We start from the raw sequence: 17,282 nt of genomic DNA on the forward strand, positions 1-17,282 counted from the left end.
CTCTTAAGGTGACGGCGGCGGCAAACGCACCGGGCAAGCTCTGGCCCCTGAGAGGAAGGGGTGATGTGGGGGGGGGGGGGGGTATTCCCCACCCAGTAAACTCGTTCACCGTTGATAAAGGGATCCCGTCATCGGGTTGGAAAGTGGTAGTGAATGGGACCAAAGTTTGATTACTTTTTCCCGCTTCACTTCCTGGCGGTGCGCCACGGTGACCACCGTAGACCCCGACACCGAAGGAAAAGGACGTATTTGGCACAATACCACCCCAATCCATCCATCCATCAATGCGCCGGTTCGTGAAGGCCGGATCATTGAGATTGAAAGTAAACACAGACGCACTGGGAAATGCTAACAGAGCACACAACAACAACAAAAAACCGCCACCCCGCGGCCAAGGGCCTGACCGAATTTACAATGACAGTGGCAGTAAACAAATAGGATCATGTTTCGGTCACTGGAGAAGGGGAATGGGAAGGCACTGGGCCGTATGATTGACTAATTGATATTCTGGGATCGATAAACATCCCGCCGGTACCGGGAGCGGGGCGCGGCACGCTCCACTGATCCGTGAGACAGTCAAAAGTCCCTGGGATGTTGAACTTTCTCAAGTGCTCCAAATCCATTTCCAGCCCGAACCGAACCTCCCAAGGGGTGTGTCGGGGATTATTTACAATCCATTCTGACGCTCCCTTTTGGGCACCAAACAATGGTCAAGAATGTCAAGGCCGAAGACATTCCCATAGAGACTCACCAGCTCTTGGACTCGAACAGAGAGAGACAGAGAGAGAGAGAGAGAGAGAGAGAGAGAGAGAGAGAGAGAGAGAGAGCGCGAATGAACGAAACGAGGGCTCGACCTCGTCTTGTGTTTTGCTGCAAGCTGAAGTCGAAATTCAGAGATGCCAGCCAGGCAGCCAGTCAACCAGCCAGCCAGCTAGTGTATTCCCGCTAGAGACCTGGTGGCGTGCGCGCGTGATTGACGAATTTATTGGAAAACTTTCCTTCTCGATTTATCTTCCGAGTGGTGCTCCCTCTGGCCTGCGGAGCGCAATCTTTCCAAGAAATTCCTCGCACCTCGGACATAATATCTTACTTTCGAGACTTTGGGTTCGTTCGTCCCTTCGGGTAGCACGTCCAGCACGCGGAACGGCGACGCACAAGAATGCCCTGGGCAGGCCAAATGAGATGGAACCAAACCTTCCAACACCCTTACCGAGAGCGCATGCATACTTCTCGGAAACTTCTTCAACGCAGTAGGCGCCCACCTTCGAGTCACCTTTGATTCGATCTTTAAACCACGCGCGACTTTCAGAGGTTTTCAATTCAAATGCTTCAAACGCTGCTGGAAGCAGCTGAAGTTTTCTTTCAAAATGCAATTGAACGAGTCACTTACGATTCGTGACAGGCGCCCGACGACCCAAAACGCAATTTGAGCAAATTATTTCCTCTTCGATTGGCCCTAATGCCTGATTCATGGCCCCCGTTTCCGGGATAAATATTCATTAAATCCTCATGAAATAGTCATAAGACCGAACACTCGCTCTGACCGAAACCCCCCCGCCCGGATCTATTCATTTTCCTGCTCTTCTGCTTTCTCTGCTTATTCTTCATAATTTTTCTTCTTCTTCTTCTACTGCCCGCTCTACTGCCATCCATAGCGCTCACCTGGTCGCAGTGCGAGGATTCCATCACGCTGCACGCCCTCCCGACGACCCACTGTACCAACATGATAGAGACACCGTGTGCCGGCGGCATCTACCACACCGACATCGGTCCGTTCGATCTGCACGGGATCGAGGACGTCGGGGGCGAGGACTTTGACTACGCGATGGATTGTGGGGATTTCATCTTTTAAAACGACGATATATCCCCGTAGGAGCGTCACCAGTGCGATGCATGGGAGCGTCCGTGTGTGTGTGACGCACTTATCCATCATAATTGAACTGCTGACGCCCGATCCCCGCAGCCCCGCAGGATTTGGTAATGCCTAAACAAGCCCCGTTCCTTCTCGCACTCCCTTTCCAATATCTACTCAACAACCGCCACCAATGTCACGAGAACGCGATGGCGAACTACGTGTCGAACATTGCTCTGTCGGCTCGGATATTATGCGAGGTATGTTAAGCACATGTTATTACCGCCACATTTCGTATCGGAATTTAGGATTCTTTATTCAACGAGGCTTAGGCGAAGCACCCACCATTTTGCACCATTATAACATCTTCAGACACTCAGTAGTTTTCAGTAGAAGAGCTTTGCAAGCAGTCCAAACCATATCGCAATAATTCATTTACTAAATGATTTTACTCTGTCAAAAGCTCACTAAAGCATAATTTGAGAATTTCGCGCCTCTTTACACCTCTATCTACTGCTAACCTACTGTTGCACGCTGTGTTTTGAGGGCAACGATAAGCACCAAGCACCGAGATGGAGGAGGATCATGTCATATTAATACCCATTCCCACCTTTTTCCCTTCCAGCTCAAAACGAACGAAGTAAAACTCCCACAAAAAGTCCACCGATAAATGTGTAGCGCAGCAGCAAATGCATTAGATACAGTTCAGATAGACGAGCACCGGAACGGTGGCGATTACGGTTCGATCGAGCGTGCAGCCTGCAAGCCAATATTTAATCTAGCATCTAACCTTTGTCACCGGATTTGTCCGGATTTGTAGCGAAGAAGCAAACAACCACAGCGTAACGTCTGTCGATGTAGTAGCATTTTGGGTTCGTGGCAACGTTCGCAACGAGCCAGCAGCCAGCATCTTAAGGATGCTTCTCGGTGTGATCATAACATATATATCTATACATACATAAACGATATAAATGTCGCCAGGGCAGCAGCATGTTCGGAGTAACAGAACGGAACCGTGTTGTTTATAATGTTTGATGAACCCCCCACTCCCGTAACATCGTAGTAACAGACTTTGTAGACGAATAAGCAGACGGAACCGTCGACAGCATTTTAGAATAGTAATGAATCAGTATTGCCTTCCTAAATATTAGCGGAGAAACGAAAGAAAAATAATAGATCTATAGTAATGAGTCCAAAAGGAATTGTAACATGTAAACCAACGACACTAGGACCTAGCGGCTTCAATGTGGTGCGGTAGCGTCAGCGAGATACAAACACACTCTCACACATTCAAAACCAACCAGTGTAAATCCATGTGCAGCATCCATTGGTGGAAGTACTGAGCGTGAGGCGGGAAAATTTTGAAACAAAAAACAACCTCTGCTGTCGAACAGCTTATGAATCAATCATAGGTTACCTCACTATATTCTCCCCCTTCCCCGGTCGATTCAGTGCGTCGAGAGACTTGTTTGACTAATATTAAAGACTTTAATACTGTTACACGTGAATCATATTTTTATACCTCACAAAAAGGATGATACTTATTTAATGCGTTATTGCAATGATGTTAAATGCGTCCCCCGAACCGAACGGTTCTCAACTAACGTGATAAGTTTTACCATTCAAGACCCCCTTCTCTGGCTCGGGAGCCAAGAAGCGACATATTTTAAAAATCAAACCGAAAAAAACGGATTCAATCATTCAAACTCCTGCGACCAGACCAATTGCGACCACCATTACCGTTTTGTATCTTAGCGTGGAACACAGCAGGAATGGTCAAGCAATGACAATGTATATGCCTCACGCTCACCGATAAACACGGGGCAGGCAACCTGTCGAGCAACGGCACCGCGGTCCTTTTGCAAAAGTGGAAACAAATTCGGGGTAAAGCTTAATTCTACATTAATTAAACGGGTATCCAAGGGATCCTCCTTGCGAGATATCAGCTACAATTGCTACATCAAATGACCATTTGTGATTTGGGAGCACAACATGCAGCAGCAACGACTCGAGACAGAATGAGAGAGAGAGAGAGAGAGAGAGAGAGAGAGAGAGAGAGAGAGATGGCATCCTGTGCAGCGTGTGTTCAACAAATACAAAACAATAATTTAACTTCCATGCATTGGTGCAACTTGAGGCGACTTGTAAACCAGTTAGGTTAGCTTTAGTTTTGTCGAAACATAAAATCGATTTTAGAGTACACCATCCCGGTATCCTGGTCCTAAGTCCTAAGTCGAAAAAAGAAGCTACTTTGGAGGAATACTGGAGTGGGACACGTTTCGAAACAGCAACGGATTCACCAGTTGATATTATATTGTTCAAGTCAAGAGATGCGGTTAACGTTCATGTTTCGAGATATATGTAAGATTCGTAGCAGCAGATGTATGTATTCCCGGTGTCCGAGAACGAGACTCGAGATGAACGATGAGCTGCCCCACCACGGGCTTGTCATCGTTCCTCTGTTTGTCTCGAATGGGACGATGAGATGAGGAGAACGAAATGTCACGAGCTAGATCATCCATTTCCACTGCGTCTAAAATGGCTCATAGTAGAGGTTCATAACCGCAGCGCAGTATGAAAAGTCACTTATTAAATACGGGTAGAAACTAGCAATTTACCAGCTGCTCCTGCGGAAGATGGGACGAAGATTTTCGAAACTCTTTTACGTGAGCATTAGCAGCACCTCGGCCGGTGGCCGGGCTCGGTCGGAAAAAAGGGCATCCAGTTTTGATATGGATGTCTGTACGTACGTTGAACTCCGTTTCCGCAAGAGCCACACCCGTTGTGCTTAGCAGACGTTACACATTACACGTAGCCCGTACCACGTACGTAGCAGCTCAATGGCCCCGAAACAATAATAGTTCTTAGACTTACAGCAGAGCATACCCCCGTAAATTTGAGCTGATTAGTACCAAACCTGATAGAACCTACTCCAATCCGATTGAGTATTGAGTCCGTCACCGTCTTTTAGAGTCGATAGTGTCGATCAAATGCCTCGTTTCCTCGTGCAGAAATATGCCGTAAAGCGCGCTAAAATAAAAACTAGGCCCCCATAAATATCATACAATCTACTTGGAAAGCAAAACCCCATGTTAAACAATAGCCGGTGTGATATCGATCAATCTTTAGTGTGTAAGCAAAACAAAATCGACGGATAAATGATCAAACAGTTCATCATAACATGGCCGGAACAATCAGTGGTGGTATTGCGGTAGCGTTACTAGGAAGGATTTAGCAAACAAAAAAAACAACCAAAGCAAAACAAACACAAAACACTTAATGTACGGTGCAAGGGAGACGAAAGCGAAACATTACCCTAAATGATACAAAACAATGCACCCGCGGGGCAACTGTTTTTTAGAAATATTCAAATCGATGTTTGCAACTTATCGACATTTTTAAATGTGCCGTTGCTCGTAGAGCGTAAGCGATACGTAAGTATGTGTGTGTGTATGTGTGTGTTACAGCTGCTACCACAACGTGCTACAATAATAAAAAAAGGCGCGTTCATCTTAAGAATATGGCTGGAACTGGCAAGAGAGGCCGAAGCATACATGTAAAACCATTTGCAAAGCATTAAAAGCGAAGCTCAATTATGGGACGAGATCACCGATCGCTGGACGATCGCCGATGGTGGTGATGTTTTGTTTTGGAAATTTTGAAAATCTCACAAATAGCCGATCTGATCGGACCACGAATAACGAACAACAAACATGTGGCTGCAGAATAGGGATCTTTGCAAATCGTTGCGTGCATTGAGTTTGAGCGCGTGCGTGCCAGAGTGCGTTTCGGAAAGGAGCCAAAAGATGGGCGACTTTTGGCTTCTTTCGATCGGACAACTTCACACAGAAGGCTCTCTAGGTACTGGGAAGTACTCGCACATGGAGGAGGGAGAGAATGCGGAAGAACATTTGTTAGCCTTTTGTGGGAGCTGCTTTCTGCTGCAGGCGGGAGATGCAGCGTTGAGGGAGCGATTTTTTACGATACGTTACCGCGAGCAGAGGATAATATTATTTGTACAATCATTAATCGGCATTGGCGTTGCTTCCTCCCACGGCTCACTGTTGAACAGCGAGTTTTTGGTGTGGTGTTGCAGCATTTCTTATATCTAGCATTTAGAAGAAAACAAAAACGAGCCACAACATTGGCAAACGGAAGCAAGCAGGAAGAGAAAACAAGAAATAGGCAAGAACGGTAGGTTTCGGTTGAAACCCATGCCCCGGTAATACATTTCCGAATCCAATGGTTCATAGGATTTCATTCCTTGCTCCCGTTGCCCCAACCACCCCATTGCCAGCCTTTGGAAACTTTCGAAAAACAACACAAATGCACCTCGCTCACACAGAGCCCCACACGTACAGTTCCCATCGACACTCATGGGGTACTATCCCCATCCCTTTGCCATCCTGCATATATTCTGCACTTATAGTCTCGTATCGCAACGCTCCCTAAATTGTACGTGTCCGAGTTGTTGGAGACGAATTATGGAACGAAACCAATTGCACAATCAATTTTAAAGGCAAAACATATTCACCCCACCACAGGCCACGCGACACGCAATAATATAGTTTATGATAATAACAGCAAATCTGCAATACGAAACGATGACGAATACCTAGAAAACCAATTAGTTGCAACTGACACTGGAAACCGGCAGCGATCATTCAAGAAATAACACACAAGATATCAGTTCGATCGCGGTAGAAATACCATCGTCGTCAGTTTTCGGATCCTACTGTCAACGAACCCAAGCCTCTGTTGTCAAATAAAACCGAACTTTAATTAGGAAGAAAGATTGTGTGTATCCTTTTTGATTGTGCATCTATGAATTTGAAAGAATACTCAAGATAAATGGTAAAATGTTTAACAATATACTACACAATGATTCTCGGCATTACCCGCTGTTGATGGCAAGTAGCAGTTCTATAAGTGCAATTCAACCGACAGAGGAATCACGTGATTTCATATGCTTTCATTTCCCTGCATGCATGGTCAAATTCTTAACCGAAAGCTTCGAGCTAATTATTGTAATATCTGGTGCGATTTCACCGCCAGCATCCTTTTTTTCTCGCACGGCAATTGTGACAGTTTTGCAACAGACTTCAATACAGTTGCAAAACTCTCACTATTTCAAAACATTTGCAACAAACAAAATGACTGCGTGTAGGCAAAAAGTCTTGCTGACATGCCAACAGACAATCAAGGAAGTTTACATATAAATCGATTCGGAATACATCGTTTATAATCACGGTATAATAGAACTGTTTCTCCAGAATTTACTCCTGAATTCTGCCACTGTTCATAAAGAATAGTGAAAATTACCGATTTATTCACCAAATTTTAGCCGATTTACCGTCTGCTTTTGGGAATACATGCTGAAACAAAAAAAACGCACAAATGCGCTTCACAAAACTGATCCAAATGAAGCTGCTTTTGGTTCACATTTCCGTGTAAAGCTCTCCAGATACATAGCGTGCCAGCTGCGAGGGTATCATTAAACCATTGTCCAAATTTATAAATGTAAAAGCTAATTTATTAGATCCAGATGAATACAGTGTATTGCTTTAAAAAAAGGATGTTTTGATCAAATACTACTCGGAAAACGCTGTAAATGATCATACTGAAAAACTATACGTATAATGATGCTGAAATATCTTCTAACGAATCTAGCAGCCTGAATCAATTAAACAACATTAATCATGTATCTCAACTTCAGCTGCTTAACTACGTGCCGACAGTATTGCGGAAGATAAATGTTAAAGCATTCCGTCCCTCAACCGCAAGTGAATACCGTCAACGTCAGCAACAAATTTTATTGAATTTTCCACCTCGCATAACCGTTCCGCAGCTGCCGTACTGGTTTGTGGTTCGTTCACAGCAAGCAAAGAGGCAGAGAGAGCGGGAGAGAGCACAGCAAAGGCTTCCCGGAAACTGACAGCCTCTTCACGACCATAGCTCGCATCAGCGATCCGTCGCAGATGAGTGGAATACAGAGAGTGGAAGGAAGGTGGAGATTGCTGAGCCGAATGCTGATGCATGAAATGCACTTATTTGCATACAACATACCCTACTTGATTCCCACCAACTTCGCTGACACGACAAGCCTTTGATGCTGCTCGCAGTTCCAGTTCGCTCCTCCGTAAGCGTCAACTGCAAACCTCAAAGAATTCAATCATTCGTTATCCATTGACCTGGTTTCCCGGTTGTCGGTTGGCGTTCGTGGGCGTCGCTGTGCTAGACAGGATGCAGAGCAACATGATGGTCGCCGCTGCCATACACAGGCTTCGAAGCGTATCAGACACGAAGGACGAGTTGTATGTGCCCAATCGTTCATGTGGTGTCAATGCAAGAAATTTGCATTTATGTTCTGCCGCACTTTAGCGCAGGCAAAGCGATAAACTATTTCATTGCTACCACATTCACACTAGGAAAGGCCGTTAGGAACGATTGTTCCGCTTCCTTTAGCAAGGAATTTGTGCATCCAGATTTGAACAGAACTGTTTGAACACTCGCTATTGCAGAAAACTATACAATTTTCAGCTACTAAGAAAAAATGAAAAACATGAAAAGGAAATAAGAAACTAAAACTATGACATAAACTGGAATAATGTTATGTTTATTTAACTCGTATCATTAAGAAATGAATAAATCTTTTTTCCAAAACATACAGTAAACAAACAAACAGTAGATATTACATACAAATAAATGCAAATGCTGTCTAATTAATATCTTTTACTAATGGTAATTTAACAAACAAATATTCATCCTAGACCCCCGCATAGATACTAATTGATCCATCTTCTCCACACAAAAAAAAATACAATTTCCCTATCTCTCTCGTAATTAAAACGCGAATCGCGAACCGCTTTCGTCTCGGGACGTGATCTTTTTCATTTGTTTGCACCACATTCCACTTACGGTACCGCGATCACACGCACACAGCCGAGAGCTGAGCGCCAGCATTAGCATAAGCAAACATGCCGCTATTTGCACAACGATCAACAAACGCTCAATCTGCATTCGCCGCGAACCGGCATTCTTCGGCGTCGTCGCCGTCGCCGCCGTTGCCACAGCCGCCAATCGATCAGTGACGCGCTCTTCTGCTCCCAACTGAACACGACGAGAGTTGGGGGGGACGGTGACGCCTTCACGGATTCACCACGCACTGCCACCGACGACGATCGCTGCCGCGTTCGAAGACGCACACCCGTAAACTTCGGGTGGCAAATCAGCAAAAAAGAAAAACAAGAAACTCGCGCCCGCACGCTGTGTCATCGCGGATTCCAACGGCCGGCACGGGGCCATCGACGTAGGCAAATGCGGTCCAGCGAGCGAGATAGCGAGTTACAAGCGCTACCCCCGGCACTACGACGACAACGAGCAACGACCGTCCGTCCCCCCAAAGGCGGTGGTTTGCTTCACCAAGCAAGGTAGGCTATGCGGTGACTATGTGGCGCTTGCTTGTGGGTTGCGCTAGTGGTTCGTTGGTTTTCGGTTCGCGCGCGCGACGTCGCTCACAACATCGGCAACTTTTGAAGCGTGCAGCAGCTGACTAACGGAGCGGACGGAGTTTTTGTGTCGGAGTTGTGCTCGATGTGTTTTGCGTGTGTTTCGCGTGAGCGGCAACTGATCTGATTGCTTTTGCTACTGGAGTGTGTATGTGTGTTTTTTTAGTATTATTTGCATCCTTTCTTCGCAATTGCAATCGGCGCATTCTTGCCCAGAGAGATTAGTCATCTGCCGTCAACTCCGCGAGTGTGAATCGTTCTGTGAACTCTGGAAAAGATCATCATCACGGTTTATTGTGACCCGTAGCAGTGTGTACAGTGCCGCTGTGTGAGAAGAGAGAGTGTTTATGATTTCGGTTTCTCAGAAGTGATCATTTTTGGATTCCGCGTCTTGTGCAGCACACGAACCGGCGCATACGTCGTCTCACGCCTAGCGAAGGACGCACCCCCACTGACTACCCTTGCATTCCAAGATTGCCAGAAGCTACTTACAAAGCCAGGTAAATTTACTTTCCCCATAATATTTGTATCTGCCACCTGCAGTAACTAGGCTAAACAGTGTTTAGTAAAACAGTTTAAAATAGATATAAAATGTATTTTACGGAATATCCACATTCAATCAAAGGTTCCTTAGACCAAAAGCATTGCTGATTGATGTAGTAAACAAATGCAAACAAATGTTTGGCTATCAAGTTTGCCATCAAACCCATTAACAAAGTAGGTACCATGTTTGAACTGTGCTTCGGTCAAACGCCTCGAACCATTAAATGAACTCAGCCTACGGTGCACGGTGCAGAAACAGTTTGATGCCGGTTAAAGGCCTCCCCGGGTCAACGTTTCTACTGGCTCAGGGTTGGGTCTCGGCACCGTGACACCAGATATCCGGTGTCAATTGTGCTCCGCTTCCTTCTCCACTTTCACCACCACCATCGCCATCACCATCATCGTCATCATCATCATTGCGCTATCCTTGCCCTGTCAAGGAAGAGCCTACGAGCGAAGGAAACGTGAACTCGACGCCAAGTCAGTCCGCAACACCTTCACCTCCCACAAGAACCTATCCCGTGGGTAGTCGATTGGCGACGACAATGATGACAGTGGCCTCGAGGTGTGGCAATGTTTACCGTTGTCGTGGTGGCATTTGCACTCACTCCCGGGCCCACGACACCCACACGGTGCATCGTATAGCGATCGTCCTTGCAATAGCGTGAGGCAACTCTCTCGCTATCTCTCTCTTTCTCTGCGGAACCGGAACCGGAACAGGAAGTGTTCCTTTAAACAAAGGAAGCAGTAAGGCCAAAAGACTGGCATACCACCATCATATGAAGGTGTCCGTGGCATTCACATTTTCGCGGACTTAAATTGACCATAATTGCTCGATTCACAGGAGAAGCGTTGAAACAGCCAGTGACGATAAGAAGCAGTTGATCATTGCCAAAACGCAGCATTCTATTGCACTATAGGATTGAGCTCTTAGCCAAGGTACTGTTGCGACAAACGTTGCGACTGCTGCTGCTCGCAGTCGTCATGGTCACTGTCCGAGTAGGAGGTTAAGCTCGGTGGTAATCGACTTACCGAATATGATGTCTCCTTTTTCGGACGGTAATGCGCCTCACACCCCGTTATGGGCACCGGCGACGTTGATTTATTTCCATCACATATCCACCCAACGCCAGATACACCTAAACGGGAAGGGTATCTGACTTTTCTTTCTACGCATAAAAAATGGAAATAAAACAAAAATTGCTCAAACACACGATCCGCGGGTAGAAGGAGGACATGGGCATGTGGTAATCCCAGGGTACGGGATGACCGTTTTTTCATTCTTTCTTCCTGATTCGAATCCCGCACCAAAAAACTGACACTCCAGTTCTCCGTGCACTCCACTTTTCAAGCACAAAATCCTCCCTTGCTCTGGTGGACCATACCGGGCGGGTGTCGTGTTGTGTTTAGCGTTGGCGGTTCACCGACTGCCCGTTTTGGGATCGTGGCCGCCGCATCCATAAACGGACTATAAAATCGAATCGAAAACGAACGAACGAACGAAAGAACGGATGGACGGAACCTCCAATCGTCACCTTTTTCTTGTGCCACCGATGATTCACGTAACACTTTAACGTGACATCATTCCATCCGCATGTTTATGTGTACGTCCTGTACGCGACGTTTTCGAGTCGAGTGACGCTTTGTCGTCCCCGTCGTCGTAGTCGTAGAAATCATTTAATTACTGAGGAGGGGCGCGCCCATCCAATGCCCCAGAATCACGAAGGAGGAGTCGGTCAACAACAATACGGTACGGCCGGCGACAAGCTATGTAGGTTTGGATGTCAAGCACGATTGGCCGATGCTTCTGTGGCCCAGATTCTCCCGAATTCCGCTTATCGAACTCCGCGCGGGACTGCGCTCAAGGACACAGTAACACGCACACACTTTCCTCCATTTGTAGTCGAAAGAAGTCTGCGCGTACTTCCTGCTGTTCCTCCTGCAAGCACAGCTGGATTAGCATTTCGTGAATTTCCGATAAACGCACTTCTAACACGCACTTCCCCTTCATCCGTGCTCTACATTCCAGTACTCCAGCAACTCCGGCGAACCCGGAACTCTGAAGGATCCAAGGCAACCCCGTCGGTAGCGACCAATACGCACACCACCACCACCACTCCCCGTCCTGTCCCGTCTCGATGGATTGTCAAGGTCCGACGTCGGCAGTGCGTGCCGCGGCCGTTCCCGCCTCCGTAGGATCATCAAGGCTGGCACAGATGCAGGTTAGTACTAGTAGTAGCGGTAGAGGAAGCCGGTAGCCGCGGTATCAGCCGGTGGGCGTTTCGGATCGTTCGCTTCTTCCGCGCGCTGTAGAAGCAATAAATTCATAAAGCGGTCGTCGAAAGAGTTCTTACCCGCTTACACCTCCTCCCCTTAAAACGGGGGTCATATAGCTGTTGATCATCTGACCGATGACCAGGGACCGATTGCCAGCGGCTTTTGGCATTTGGCACCAAACTCACCCCCAAACAGTCTCAACGCAACAACTTTCTTTGCGAACTCCCACAATGACAGGCACTGCGTGCTGTGGGTGTGTGAGCGCGCGATCGCATAAAGCTGTGCAGCCCCACCTACGCGGCTACCGGCTTGCTTGTAACCGGTTCCGGTTCCCCCAACATTCGCCCGCGAACCGCGGTCAAAGCCGGCGGCGAGACCGGCACGTATACCTGCCCGTGTGTCTCTGTGTCTTGTTGATCGCGCTGACTCAACTTGCTGCTTCGAGGCACCACCACCACCAAGATGACGACTACAGCACTGTAAGATCGGTAGATCGGGCGTTAGAGTCGCGTAAGTGACGATGATGACTCACCCGGGACCGGGACGGTTCAGACCGCGGCTTGTCACCGCCGCGCACTCTCTCATCGCTGATCGATGTTTATGATCCAGCACCAGAGTGGGATGAGTGACGGCCGCCAAGTACAATTGATTCTAGCAGCAACAAACAACACCCTTTGCGGTTACAGTTTACGCGGATGCGTTTCCGTAAACGTGACGTGACCTTGGCCTCTAGTGGCGCAATACGCTACATCTTAATGCCTTCTCGCATGACCAAGCATCGCGCAGAACAAAACACACAAACCGAAATGATTCGAGATTGAGAATGTTTCGATTCGACTGGTGGAGGGAGGCAGGCGGCTTTATCATGTTGTCGGTGCTGCGCAGTTCGGTGACAAACCATCGAGAACACTCCCACCAACCACATAAAATTAGGGCTTCTCAGCTGACTGTCACAAGCCATTTCGATACACAGGAAGAGTCGATGGAGAACACTTTGTTTTATTAAAATCCACACTTTATGGCGGTGCGTAAGAAATAATGCAATTAAAAGATCCATTTCTGACGTGCCGTCCGCGCGTGTATTTGACACACGATCGACATGATTCCCTCAGCTCAGGATTCACGGGGTAGGGGCAACCCTGAACGTTATCGGACATTGTCATCCATAAACTACTCCGGGGAAACATCCAGTTACTAGAGCCCCATTTGCGACGAGAAATGAACATCCGGACACCATCTTTATAACCCATAAAACGGCAGGAAACAGCACACTTGGTCCTTTTCTCTTTATATCGCCCTCTCTCTCTCTCTCCCTCTTCATGCGGCGCGCGCCACTCGCCATTTCCAAATGATGTCATCTTGCGATAATTCATCGAGGGAGCAACCGAGCGGTTGTTTGATGAAATCAATGCTAAAGCAATGGCAAACGACCAAAGTGGCTGAAATGGAACGATCCAGATAACCATAACTAGCTAACGTTCTTGGCATGGAATTGGCTCGTGCCGTGGTGAGGCTGTGCAGCTCGTGGCACACAGACACCCGGACCCGATGGGTCTCCATTCCCTCTGTCTTAAGGTTGCTCCTCACGGAACTCAACCGTTCCGTGGCACGTGGAACATTCGGTCATCACAACTCACATCGTTTCTGGTTGGGATTTTATTTCACTTTTATGCACTCGATGCCTTTTACGGTCCATATCCTACCGGCCACTGTGCACAGTCACAGTGTCTGTGCTATTCTGCCGATTTGTCGATTGGTCAGTCAAAAACATCCCTCATCCTTCATCCCCATCATCAAAACGCACAAATGAAAGAGATTTCCTTCACTGGGATCTTCATCTTGTCTCGGTGTGCGGTGTGCGGTGCTTCAGCATCAACAACCATCCGATTGTCCAGCGCGCAAGGTTACATTCGGCGTTCGAGTGTAACGCTCGTTGATGACCGAAGGGGGCCCGCTTGGTTCACATTAATTGATTATGATTAACAACTGATGGTCGAGCGCGCGCCAGTAGTTGCAACATGAAAGGGCATATCATGGCATGGAGGTCACATCATCGTTGCCACCGTGAAGCGCGAGGAAGAGAGCGAGAGGAAGAGAGGGATCATAAACCATCAGCCCTTAATATGGTAAACGATGACCGATGGTGGATGGTTGTATGGTGGTGTGTTGCCAAATGTGGCGCGCGTGAAATATTTTTAAAGAGGTTTCCTTTACTGATGGGCCCAAGATGAGCGATCAACTTGACGGACCCTGTATGTAGTGTGTGTTTCATTTGAGTGGTGTAATGCCTCGGAGACGACACCGGACACCTGGAGGAACACGTAAACATGGAACCAGTGTTCGAGACTCCGAGCAGCAGCACTAACGTCATCCAATTCGCACCCGATCTGGTTCGGTTAAGTAAGAAATCAAGTAAGAACGCCTACGGCGCGGTCAGTTTGCGGTGTGAATAAAGTGGTTCGAAAGTGGCTAGCTAGCAGCATGACCTCGTTAACCCCCCGGCTCCCTCGGATCCCTCGACATCGGGACCGGACCGGCATCACCTGAAGGCATCGCAATTGGCCGAAAGCAGAGTTGAACAGCAGCACCAACAGCAGGAGCAGCAGCGGCAATTAGTCATGCTGCTGCTTCCACCCACGGTCGAGGACAAACAGTTTGCGAAAGTTTTCGTCTTTCCGGATTTGGAGACTATTTTTGCGCAAGCCAACAATGCGTACGTTGTATGGACTATGTGAAGCCGGAATATTAATGAAACAACCAACACAGATTAATAGGTAATGTTCGCTCCTCGATAGGGCATATAGGTTTGCCTGGAACTGTGTGGTGGCTGAATATTGCTGGCCGGAAGAAAGCTGGAATGGGAAATCCAATTATTTCATCAATCTTCACTCGATTCCGATTTCATGAAATGGTGCTCTAAATTCAATGGAGCACCGCAGCGAGTGCGCTTCGCGCGTTCGCTTGTACAAAAGTAAACTTTAAGAGGAATGAGAGGAGTGGGAGTGCGGGTGGCAGGGGGGGGGAATACCCACGCCAACACAGGCGTCTAGTACAGGCTCAACATAATATTGGCCGGAGGGGGTAAAATTGATTATTCCAGCAAAAGCGCCTCAAATTTATTAGATTCCTCGATCAATGGAAAAGACCATTCCATCTTCCGGGGCACAAACCGGGGGATTCGTCAGGCGTCGTCATCGCTGGCGCAATATTTGTCCACGAACCCACCCTCCCACCTTCCCAGGCCAGGCCAGGCCAGTTCTGGAAGCGCGGGTTTCACATTTTGAGGCAAAAGAGCAACCGGCGAACAATAAAAGCGGATTGTTTCCAGTTTGCTGCATCGCTGGCAAAAGATTTGGCAAATGGAACTAAGAGAGAGAGGGAGAGAGCGAGAGGCATAGCGAGTGGACGTTTGATAGAATTCCGGGCCAGCACACTAGGCTGCACTCAACCGGAGGGCAAACGAATGCTGTCTCTCTGCACGACGCCTCCCGAGATGCGCTATCGGGCGAAAGGTATTACGTAGGATGATTGATATCAACCGGAACGAACAGATGCCAGCGCCCGCCGCGTATCCTTGACGATAAGCGTATTAACGATGGCCAACGGTGTGCGAGAACTTTTTCCCCAACGCCGTGTGCTGTGATAGATATTGTAAATTTTCAAAAACTTTCAAATTCAAATTCATTTTTGACGACGATCAGGCGATGTTCGATTTCCAAAAGTGGATAGTGTTATCGAGAACTAAACCATGTGACGCCAAGTGCTGCTGCTGCTGCTCGGGGATCATTTGTGACGCTAATGAGTTGTCAGAACTCATTCCATAATCCTTGCATCCATACCAGCTAGGCAGCTGGTGTTACAAATCCGTTTTAGCTCATTAGTGATTTTAGCTCAACTCGACTCAGCTCAACTGACTAGTCGCTCCGGGACTAATCGGTTAGAGCAGCGACACCGCGGGCAAGCGTGGTTCCCGTTCGTTCGTTCGTTCGTTCGTTCTCTAATGCGGTGTCATTGTGAAAGCATTCGCTCGACTCGACGGCCGGTAACACGCTGTTGCTTATCGTGTCGCTCCCATTTAATGAACTTAACATTACGGGGTGTGATGGACGGATAAGAAATGTATGTTTGTGACTATGTCTTTTAAGTCAATAAGTGGCAACCGCAAGCTCAAAGCTTGTGCACCGCATGTCTGCTAACAGCGAACAGCAGAAGCAGCAGATTCCAACCAGTTTAGCCCCTAAGGGACCAACACTACCACCATAGAGGAGGCTCTCTATCTGGGATTTCTAGTAAAGTTGTTCCGTGCTTCTCCTTGTAATCTGCAGATTCCATCGAGACGGTAGCGACGTTCGAATGCCACTCGGTGGTGGTTTCGTTACTACAAAACGCTTCTTGTTGTTGGAGAAACTTTGGAACACCACCCCACTGGCTTATCCTTCGCCGTTCGCCAAGGCACACCACCTGGCAAGTGGTGTAGGGCCCATAAGGTGCTCTTGTTTATCACCCCGGGCGCATTAATTATACCTAGAAGCAATAGAAACCCGAATCCTCGTCGCCGCCCTTCTCTGGGTGGCCCCGAGAGGCGAGATCTGGTAATACTATCTGGAAACTGCCGAGCGGGACACATCATCAACGTTCGTTGCTCGTTAGAAGTTGACACGTTTAATGAAGGTGAGAATGTCATCCCATCGGGTGTGTGTGTGTGTTCCGTGGGCTCCGTATTGAGTAGGGAACGCGATATGGATACCCTTGATTTGTGAATCATTAACCATCATCATTCAGTCAATGGAATAGACCAGTGAGATCAGCATTCGATGTTTGCACAATCCGTCCGAGATCACACATTTTTGCAAAACCAATTTCAACGGAAAGGTTCATTAGCTTTGAATATTTGCTTGACGCAAAGCTGGTATACGTAAGCACGAACCATGTTTTAACCTTACCGCATAAGCTCAACAGCATCGTTCGACTCGTTTGCGGTTCTTTCTACCTTAGCCGTTTAATTCTTTCCCACATATCTTATTTTTAATCTAGTATAGCGCTAGTTTAATCTAGTTTCTGACATCGGAAGGTCATTACTTCCGGGGAACGGTCATTAAAGC

The 17,282-nt window shown here is 47.5% G+C and overlaps 3 protein-coding genes across 6 annotated transcripts in view; all 3 read left to right on the forward strand.

Annotated features, from left to right (window-relative positions):
* LOC125948292 (uncharacterized) overlaps positions 1 to 6,635 on the forward strand; it is a 48,025-nt gene extending 41,390 nt beyond the window's left edge. Inside the window, exons 9-10 of one of the 2 annotated variants that reach the window (XR_007468563.1) lie at positions 1,656 to 2,112; positions 2,478 to 6,635. Coding sequence is in view for 1 of the 2 variants with exons in the window: in XM_049674226.1 (XP_049530183.1) it covers positions 1,656 to 1,852 (197 nt within the window). In the remaining variant the exon portion in view is untranslated. Of the gene's footprint in view, positions 1 to 1,655; positions 2,252 to 2,477 lie in introns of those variants that run through there. The other variant, XM_049674226.1, reaches the window with a different exon arrangement.
* The window catches only part of LOC125948283 (transcription initiation factor TFIID subunit 1-like), a 294,308-nt gene that overhangs the window by 235,667 nt on the left and 41,359 nt on the right, over positions 1 to 17,282 (forward strand). The window lies entirely within an intron of this gene.
* LOC125948288 (mucin-19) overlaps positions 9,384 to 17,282 on the forward strand; it is a 14,075-nt gene continuing 6,176 nt past the window's right edge. Inside the window, exons 1-2 of the mRNA XM_049674220.1 lie at positions 9,384 to 9,860; positions 11,933 to 12,125. Coding sequence (XP_049530177.1) covers positions 12,042 to 12,125 — 84 coding nt within the window. The 5' untranslated portion in view covers positions 9,384 to 9,860; positions 11,933 to 12,041. The remainder of the gene's footprint in view (positions 9,861 to 11,932; positions 12,126 to 17,282) is intronic.

Source organism: Anopheles darlingi, chromosome 2 (assembly GCF_943734745.1).
Source record: "Anopheles darlingi chromosome 2, idAnoDarlMG_H_01, whole genome shotgun sequence".
Classification (NCBI taxonomy): Eukaryota; Metazoa; Arthropoda; class Insecta; order Diptera; family Culicidae; genus Anopheles; species Anopheles darlingi.